The sequence below is a fragment of the Haemaphysalis longicornis genome, unplaced genomic scaffold (genome assembly GCF_048455015.1).
Source record: "Haemaphysalis longicornis isolate Haplotype H1 unplaced genomic scaffold, Haemaphysalis longicornis Haplotype H1 scaffold_6, whole genome shotgun sequence".
NCBI classification, from domain to species: Eukaryota; Metazoa; Arthropoda; class Arachnida; order Ixodida; family Ixodidae; genus Haemaphysalis; species Haemaphysalis longicornis.
Window position 1 is genome coordinate 207,087,567 of NW_027526407.1, and position 10,000 is coordinate 207,097,566.

Consider the following 10,000-nt stretch of genomic DNA (forward strand, 5'->3'; position numbering starts at 1 on the left):
TAGCAGGGTTCGCTTGGTGGTGGGCTTTGTGTTGATAAACGCGGTCACGTTTCCTGTGCTGATGAGCAGCGTGTCGTCAATGCGGTTCCAGCTCACCCCGAGAACTTTCATTGTGGTGGCGTCGCCACCTTCATCCTCCAATGCGAGCTTATCTCTTATGAACAAGTCCCGCAGGGAAGAGATGTTGGAAGCCCATTTTCGGAGCTCCATTCCGGCTTCGGCCATTACAGCCTTTGCTTCCGAATATATCTGATGAGCTCGGTCGACGTCGTCCATGCCAATGATGAGGTCGTCGACATAGAAAGACTCTCGCAAGATGGCGGCGGTGTCCGGAAACTTTTGTGAGACTCGCAGATGATGGTGCAAAGTGGCGGCGAGCAAAAAGGGACTCGATCTCGCACCGAAAGGAACCCGTGTCATTCGCCACTTCACTACTGGAGGAAAGGGCTCATTCGGTGTAGGAAGGCGCTCCACCCACAAAAAACGTAGCGCGTCCCTGTCCTGTTCCCGAACAATCATCTGGAGGTAGGCCTTCTTTATATCTGCGACCATGACCACGGGATAGCACCTGAATTTAAGAATGAGCCTTAACAGGTCCGCATCCAACTTGGGCCCCTTACAGAGAATGCTGTTCAGCGAAGGTTGCCCCGAAACATGTGACGAGGCATCGAAGACCACCCTTAGCTTGGTTGTGACGGCGTCCCGACGAACCACACCGTGATGCGGCATGTAGTACCTGGTTGTCGAGCATTGGTCACCGTCATGCTCGGGAACTCGTTCGGCATGGCCGTCGTTGAAATACGTCCGGATTGCATTGTCGTACTGGGACAGCAGCTCAGGCTGACCACGAAAGCGCCGCATCTGCACACGCAACCGCTGTTCTGCGAGCCTATAGTTGTCAGCACTGGCGTCCAGCCCTGGCTCCTGGATCATGAGTGGAACCTCGTACCGCGCGCCATTCTTCCTCACGTCGCTCTCGAATTGCTCTACGGCCGCGCGGTCCAGCACTGACGCATCAGGTCTTTCTTTGATCCCGATAGCATCCAGTCGCCACAGTGACGATAACTCGTTATCTGCCGCTTCGTCATCCAGCGAGGGCTCCATGAGGGCCAGGAATAAAGCACTAGATGATCCCGAAGTCCAGCCAGTTTCGTCGGAGTGTGCACCCTGGAGAGTCCAGCTGAACATTGTTTCGACGGCGGTCAGGTGCGGAGTCAGCCGTGAAATGTTCCCCGAGGTAACTTTCCAGTAGAAATCTGACCCAATTAGGATGCTGATGTGGTCATCCATGTAAGCCGACGCGGGCGAAGTGTCAGCGGCGAAAAGACCATGGTCGTGCATCAGTCTAAGCGTGTCATCGGTGATTGGGGGACTCGTAACGACGCAGATACTTGGGACCTCAAGGGCGTCGATGACCACCTGCTTGCCGTTGTTCTGGCTGGCCACCGTGACTGACACGCGAGGATACTTCTCCGCTGCTGCGTGGTGGCTCTTGCCGAATGTGACCAGCTTGAGGTCCTCAACGCCTTCAACGGAGTAGCCCAGAGCGCGCGAAACGTCACGCCGAACGAACGTCCGCTGGCTGCCCGTGTCTAGCAGAACCCTCACCAGAAGCTGACCGTTGGGACCCGTCGCCCATGCGCGGCAAGTCTGCAGGTAGACTGGAGTGGGCCGTGTGCTTCTAGTTGACGCTGTAACCACCGACGATGCCGCATGTGACGGTTTGGGCACTGTGGGCGGGCCCCCTTGACCAGCCGAGTGGGACGACCTGGTAGCGTGCGCGGAACCTGGCTGAGCCACGTCGCAGAGTGACGTTAGATGCCGGCGTGAACAGCGGCTGCAGGACAACGTTCTAGCAGTCTGGCAAGCACGTGCAATGTGATTCTGCTTGCCGCACCGGAAGCAATGTCTTCCTGCTTGCAGTCGCCGTCGCTTCTCCTCTGGTGGCACATTCGCGGTGCATTGCGGGATCCCATGGCCTCGCCCGTCACAAAGGGGGCAACAGTCACCACGAGGAGGCGGCGATGACTCCGCATGTAGCGCTGCGGCTGACGGTGGAGAAAACTCCTCATGCGGTGTCGGCCGGGGTGCTGGAGGGCGTCGAACCTGAGGACCGGTGCTGTCCATGTACCCTTCTTCCCGAATTTCCACCTGAATACGGAGAAAATCCAAGATCTCCTGAACTTGCTTGGCATCCCCGTTCACCTCATTCGCGGTTGATTCCTTCATCCGTTGCCGGTAAAGAAGAGCGATGTCATGCGGCAACGCCTTCAGCAGGACCCGGTGGATTATGACGGCGTACCGGTCGGGCGCGATACCTAGTGCCTCCAAAGCGTTTAGGCGAAAGCTGACGTCGTCATGCAAGCGCCGCAGCCCCGCGACGTCCGCAGAGGTCTTCACTGGAGTTATGGCGAGGAGGGCATCGACATGATCCGCCATCAATAGGTCTCTGCGACCAAAACGGTCTGTAAGGATCTTGATCGCAGCGTCGTATCCATCCTCCGCAAGCCTGATGCCCTCAATCGCGGTCTTAGCGGGGCCGGTCATGTACGAGCGGAGGTACTCGAATTTATCGATTTTCGTCAAGTGTTGGTTTGCATGGATGGTAGCGTTGAATTGTTCCCAGAACCCCTGCCAATCGCGACGGTCCCCAGAGAATGGTGCAATCTGCAGCTTGGGGAGGACGACGCGGGGAACTGGCACGAGATGAAGATCGGCCGCGCTCGCGTGCTCGAGCTCGAGTGTTCCGTGACCACCACGAGAACCGGACGTCTGGGTCCTGCTTTCCTTGCTTGATCCGCCACACGCTGGTGCCGAAAACCCGCCCAGGCTCCCGGTTCCTTCCTTCATGGAGCACGAACGCCGAGTTCGGGGGTCCCTGCGCGCCGCCATCACGAAGGCGATCGCCGCGCTTGACGCTCTCCTCGAGGATCCCGCTGCCCCCGAGACCCGAATTCAGGGCTACGTCACCCTACTTACAGAGAAGCAGACAGAGCTCCGCGCCCTGGACGCCAAAATCCAGGCTCAACTCTCGGACGAGGCCTTTCAGGCGGACTACGCCACAGCATGGGACTACGAGCACAGCATTTGCGAAATTCGGGCCCGCGTGCAACTCGCCCGATCATCGCCCTCTGCCGTCTCCGCCGGTCCCTCGAGCTCTGCTGCTGGTGGACATACGCAAGATCGAAGGGTGAGCGAATCCACGGCTCCTCCCGCCGTGCCAGTTCCCCGCGTCGCCCTCCCCAAGCTGCAGATTGCACCATTCTCTGGTGACCGTCGCGATTGGCAGGGATTCTGGGAACAATTCGACGCCACCATTCATGCAGACCAACACTTGACGAAAATCGATAAATTCAAGTACCTCCGCTCGTACATGACCGGCCCCGCTAAGACCGCGATTGAGGGCATCAGGCTTGCGGAGGATGGATACGACGCTGCGATCAAGATCCTTAAAGATCGTTTCGGCCGCAGAGACCTATTGATGGCGGATCATGTCGATGCCCTCCTCGCCATAACTCCAGTGAAGACCTCTGCGGACGTCGCGGGGCTGCGGCGCTTGCATGACGACATCAGCTTTCGCCTAAACGCTTTGGAGGCACTAGGCATCGCGCCCGACCGGTACGCCGTCATAATCCACCGGGTCCTGCTGAAGGCGTTGCCGCATGACATCGCTCTTCTTTACCCGCAACGGATGAAGGAATCAGCCGCGAATGAGGTGAACGGGGATGCCAAGCAAGTTCAGGAGATCTTGGACTTTCTCCGTATTCAGGTGGAAATTCGGGAAGAAGGGTACATGGACAGCACCGGTCCTCAGGTTCGACGCCCTCCAGCACCCCGGCCGACACCGCATGAGGAGTTTTCTCCACCGTCAGCCGCAGCGCTACATGCGGAGTCATCGCCGCCTCCTCGTGGTGACTGTTGCCCCCTTTGTGACGGGCGAGGCCATGGGATCGCGCAATGCACCGCGAATGTGCCACCAGAGGAGAAGCGACGGCGACTGCAAGCAGGAAGACATTGCTTCCGGTGCGGCAAGCAGATTCACATTGCACGTGCTTGCCAGACTGCTAGAACGTTGTCCTGCAGCCGCTGTTCACGCCGGCATCTAACGTCACTCTGCGACGTGGCTCAGCCAGGTTCCGCGCACGCTACCAGGTCGTCCCACTCGGCTGGTCAAGAGGGCCCGCCCACAGTGCCCAAACCGTCCAATGCGGCATCGTCGGTGGTTACAGCGTCAACTAGAACCACACGGCCCACTCCAGTCTACCTGCAGACTTGCCGCGCATGGGTGACGGCTCCCAACGGTCAGCTTCTGGTGAGGGTTCTGCTAGACACGGGCAGCCAGCGGACGTTCATTCGGCGTGACGTTTCGCGCGCTCTGGGCTACTCCGTTAAAGGCGTTGAGGACCTCAAGCTGGTCACATTCGGCAAGAGCCACCACGCAGCAGCGGAGAAGTATCCTCGCGTGTCAGTCACGGTGGCCAGCCAGAACAACGGCAAGCAGGTGGTCATCGACGCCCTTGAGGTCCCAAGTATCTGCGTCGTTACGAGTCCCCCAATCACCGATGACACGCTTAGACTGATGCACGACCATGGTCTTTTCGCCGCTGACACTTCGCCCGCGTCGGCTTACATGGATGACCACATCAGCGTCCTAATTGGGTCAGATTGCTACTGGAAAGTTACCTCGGGGAACATTTCACGGCTGACTCCGCACCTGACCGCCGTCGAAACAATGTTCGGCTGGACTCTCCAGGGTGCACACTCCGACGAAACTGGCTGGACTTCGGGATCATCTAGTGCTTTATTCCTGGCCCTCATGGAGCCCTCGCTGGATGATGAAGCGGCAGATAACGAGTTATCGTCACTGTGGCGACTGGATGCTATCGGGATCAAAGAAAGACCTGATGCGTCAGTGCTGGACCGCGCGGCCGTAGAGCAATTCGAGAGCGACGTGAGGAAGAATGGCGCGCGGTACGAGGTTCCACTCATGATCCAGGAGCCAGGGCTGGACGCCAGCGCTGACAACTATAGGCTCGCAGAACAGCGGTTGCGTGTGCAGATGCGGCGCTTTCGTGGTCAGCCTGAGCTGCTGTCCCAGTACGACAACGCAATCCGGACGTATTTCAACGACGGCCATGCCGAACGAGTTCCCGAGCATGACGGTGACCAATGCTCGACAACCAGGTACTACATGCCGCATCACGGTGTGGTTCGTCGGGACGCCGTCACAACCAAGCTAAGGGTGGTCTTCGATGCCTCGTCACATGTTTCGGGGCAACCTTCGCTGAACCGCATTCTCTGTAAGGGGCCCAAGTTGGATGCGGACCTGTTAAGGCTCATTCTTAAATTCAGGTGCTATCCCGTGGTCATGGTCGCAGATATAAAGAAGGCCTACCTCCAGATGATTGTTCGGGAACAGGACAGGGACGCGCTACGTTTTTTGTGGGTGGAGCGCCTTCCTACACCGAATGAGCCCTTTCCTCCAGTAGTGAAGTGGCGAATGACACGGGTTCCTTTTGGTGCGAGATCGAGTCACTTTTTGATCGCCGCCACTTTGCACCATCATCTGCGAGTCTCACAAAAGTTTCCGGACACCGCCGCCATCTTGCGAGAGTCTTTCTATGTCGACGACCTCATCATTGGCATGGACAACGTCGACCGAGCTCATCAGATATATTCGGAAGCAAGGGCTGTAATGGCCGAAGCTGGAATGGAGCTCCGAAAATGGGCTTCCAACATCTCTTCCCTGCGGGACTTTTTCATAAGAGATAAGCTCGCATTGGAGGATGAAGGTGGCGACGCCACCACAATGAAAGTTCTCGGGGTGAGCTGGAACCGCATTGACGACACGCTGCTCATCAGCACAGGAAACGTGGCCGCGTTCATCAACACAAAGCCCACCACCAAGCGAACCATGCTACAAACATTTGCAAGAATCTACGATCCCCTAGGCTTCTTGGCACCATTCACGGTCCGGGCAAAGGTTATATTTCAAGATTTATGGAAGATGCGGCACCCATGGGACAGTCCTCTACGACGTGAGCAACTCACCGCCTGGAACGCATGGTGCTCCGAATTAACCGAGCTGCAACACCTTTGTTTGCCACGAAACGTATCAGACGACCAAGGTTACCCGGAGCAGTCCATAGAAATCCACTTCTTCGCGGACGCTAGCCCGCGAGCATATGGCACAGCTGTCTACGTCCGCCGACGCTCCGCGCATGGTGACCCGTTTGAGGCAAATCTGCTGATCAGCAAAGGTCGTGTGGCCCCTATCAAGGCGACGACGTTGCCTCGCCTCGAGCTCCTTGCCTGCCTCATCGCAGCGCGCCTTTACAACTACCTAATGCGAGTACCTGGCCTATCAGCCACACGTGCGTTCTTCTGGTCGGACGCGCAGATTGCCCTGCACTGGATATGCGGGGAACCTAGCCGGTGGCCACCCTTCGTCCGAAATCGCGTCGAAGAGATCCAGCGCCTGACCAAGGGATGCAGATGGGGGCATTGCAGCAGCAAGGACAATCCTGCCGACCTCATCACACGCGGAATAAGTGCAACAGTCCTCAGAACCTCAGAGCTTTGGTGGCATGGACCATCATGGATCACCCACACAGAAAACCTGTGGCCATTGAACCAGCCCCAGGAAGCCGCTGACTTCGTCGACCCGTCACCAGCCTTGGCGTCATCTTGCCCGGTGGGGTCTTCGCCACCGGAACCGCTATGCCAAATTTCAGATTACAGCCGCTACTTATGGCTACTTAGAGTGACGGCCTGGGTTCGACGCTTCGTAAACAACGCTTTACCGCAACGTCCATCGATGACCGGGCCACTGGTTGCTAACGAAGTCCAAGAAGCTGAACTGTACTGGATTCTCCAGGTACAGCAGGAAGCATTCCCCCAAGACCGGGAAGCTCTATCGAACAGCCAGCTTGGTGTGGGGACTTCCCGACTGCTTCGTCTACAGCCCTTTTTGGACTCCGCTGGCGTTATCCGCGTGGGGGGACGACTACACTGCTTACAATCTCCTTTCGAAGTGCGACATCCGATCATTCTGCCCGGAAAGAACGATTTAACACGGCTGCTTATTCTGGCAACCCACGAGCGCCTATTGCACGCTGGAATAGAAGCCACGCTCGCAGAGATCCGCCAGCGCTATTGGATCATTCGAGGGCGCCAGACAGTGAAGAAAGCCCTTCACCAGTGCTTGCCGTGCCGAAGGCGCAGGCTGACACCGGAGACAGCACCGACGGCACCATTACCACGTGACCGCATAACGGAAACAAGCCCGTTCTCTATTGTGGGCGTCGACTTCTGCGGTCCTCTGTACTGCCGTACCAACGACCCTTCCAAAGTCAAAGCATACGTCGCCGTATTCTCGTGCGGCGTCACGCGGGCTCTACACCTGGAATTGACGACGGGGATGACAGCGTCAAGTTTCTTGCTCGCCTTCAGGCGCTTCATTGCTCGCCGCGGAATACCTGCCACGGTATACTCCGATAACGCCCTCGCTTTTAAACACTGTGCGAAGTCCTTCCATTCCCTCACCGACGCCACACTCCAAGATTTCTGCAGCGGAAAGCGCATTGTTTGGAAATTCAACGTAGAGAAGGCACCGTGGTGGGGCGGTTGGTGGGAACGAATGATTCGGATAACAAAAGAGACGCTGAGACGTACCCTTGGACGCAACTCCCTGACAGCTGAGGAACTGGTCACCACGTTGTGTGAAGTGGAGGCGGTTATCAACAGCCGGCCCTTGACGTACCTGACCACGGATGCCGACGGACCTCATCCCATAACGCCGGCTCACTTCTGGCTCGGCAAGCCGAACACGTGCCTCCCCCAGAACCTCGGGCCATTCGAGCCATCGTCGACAAGCTCCGAGTTGACACGCCGCTGGAGGCACCGACAGAACGTCACAAATCGCCTATGGCAAAGATGGCGGAATGAATACCTGCTGCTTCTGCGGTCCGCTCACGAAGCGCCCTCACATCCGTTACACCAACTCGCAGTCGGAGACGTGGTTGTAGTGCAGGATGAAGGATACGCCCCAACGTTTTGGAGACTCGGCCGTGTGGCCAAGTTGCTACCCGGACGCGACGGAATCGCCCGCTCCTGTGTACTCCGCCTGTCAACTGGTCAAGAAATCAGGCGGCCCATTCAACGGCTCTACTTCCTTGAAGCCAACCCTTAAACTTCTTGGCGGGCCGGGGAGTGTGTAGAAAATAAAGGTGGAATGGGTGGTTGAGACAAGCGAAGGCAGGGGGCGTGGCACGATCAGAAGATGAAGATCGGCCGCGCTCGCGTGCTCGAGCTCGAGTGTTCCGTGACCACCACGAGAACCGGACGTCTGGGTCCTGCTTTCCTTGCTTGATCCGCCACACGCTGATCGTGTGGAGGACCCAAGAGGGAAGGCCGACCCAGACACCCGATCTCGTAGGGCGATGGAACAAACTCTGAGTGAGGCAGTGGGCGCAGCTTCGTCTTCTTCTTTACCCCAGCTATCGCCCTCTGCCTGCGCCCATCTCATTTATTTACAACACACTCCCCCCCGGCCAGAAAGGCAAGGACTGGCATTCAAGATTAGCCTTCGTATGGGGCGCCTGAATATTGTCCCAGTGATCAGGCGAAAATAAATGATGTCGGAGTGTTCGCACGGGCGGTGCTTGGAGCGATGATTAGCATCTGATGCTGCGTCCCGCAGTTGCTGTGGTTCCCTGTGCAACAGGATCACGCGCTTCGCACCACAGTTCTTGGGGTAGCCGCCGGGGTCGTAAGGGAACCCGATTAGTTGGGGTGGCTCGATGTGCGTCTTGATGACAAGCACGTTGCTGAAGCTGCACTGCTTGTTCGGTGGGCAAATGGCTGTGGCTGTGGCTGTTACAAACAAATGGTGCCATGGAGAATTCTTGGTGTCGGACTGGCTGCCATTCCACTTTCTTCCGTTGCGATTCTCTATTGGCGGCGCTTTCGGAGAGTGCGCTATTCGGCATTTCACCGGGAAGTGCCAGATTCTGGACCGGATTCCCTGACGGAACTTCAAAACTAATGCCGGAATCTGTTCAGGTTGGCTTCTGCAGACCTGGCGCCTGCTCTCAGGGATAGGGTCGCTGGCAACCCCGTCATGATTCTGCCGGTGTTGCACTAACGTTCTTCGGTGTGGCTTCAGTTGGCGGATTTTCTGGTACTTCGAATTGCCGTTGCAGTACTCTAGCAGGGTCGTCTTTGCCGGTGATAGAATCCGTGGTTGTGCAAGAAGAGTCTTCCCTGGTTTCTCCATTTCGACGTCACGGGGCTTCTTCACTTCTTTTCTGCTTGGAGGCCCCTCGCGAGCTTGTTGGAGCGGACCGCCAGGCAGGGCCGCTTCAGCAGGGTTGTCACAGTGTGGAATTTCAGGGAATTCACTCTGTGGCACAGTGCTGTGGTCGGCAGTGAGGACGCCCATGCAAGTAAGATCATTCTGCGCGGACACCCGATCGCCTACAGGATCCTCTGCTTTGTCGGTTAATGATTCCATGGGCTGAGGGTCGTCGCGGGCAGCGTTGCGAACCTCAATCAGCATAATCATTGCCAAACGAGCATCCGGTGCATTTTTATCGCGGATGGGGCTCTCACGCTGCTCTGGGAGCGACTCGGCTGGAACCGTCGGGAGAGTTACAAAGTGGGGGCATTGCGGCACGGGAACACCCGTGAGCTTTCGATTGTAACTCACCCAGGTGGTTTGGGCGTAGCCACCGGCGGCGGCGGTATTCATAGCGGCTTTGCCAACCGGGTGGAGCAGTACGCGCGTTTCACACGAGCGCACTTCGTCGTCGAAATGCTGCGATACGGCAATGTCTTCCTTCAGCTTGTCGCCGGTCAGATTTCTTTGAATTGCAGCGTCGAGGGCTCGTAATTCGCTCGGCTTGTCGTGGTAGTGGTAAATGTTGGCGGTCAGATCGGTCACGTGCGGAGCCGGGTCCTGGAGAAGGGCGTTGATTGCCGTAATGAGCCCTGTGATTTT

General features: G+C 57.4%; 2 protein-coding genes across 2 annotated transcripts in view; one reads left to right on the forward strand and one right to left on the reverse strand.

Annotated features, from left to right (window-relative positions):
• Window positions 1–536: 536 nt before the first annotated feature.
• LOC144143449 (uncharacterized) lies at window positions 537–2,547 on the reverse strand. Its single transcript, XM_077675204.1, has 4 exons — window positions 2,107–2,547; window positions 1,898–2,048; window positions 621–1,787; window positions 537–568 (listed from the first exon to the last, which is right to left on the reverse strand). The coding sequence occupies exons 1-4, from the start codon at window positions 2,545–2,547 to the stop codon at window positions 537–539; spliced, it is 1,791 nt and encodes a 596-aa protein (XP_077531330.1).
• A 301-nt stretch (window positions 2,548–2,848) lies between these two features.
• The window catches only part of LOC144143450 (uncharacterized), a 71,760-nt gene continuing 64,608 nt past the window's right edge, over window positions 2,849–10,000 (forward strand). The window contains exon 1 of the mRNA XM_077675205.1: window positions 2,849–6,694. Coding sequence (XP_077531331.1) covers window positions 2,849–6,694 — 3,846 coding nt within the window. The remainder of the gene's footprint in view (window positions 6,695–10,000) is intronic.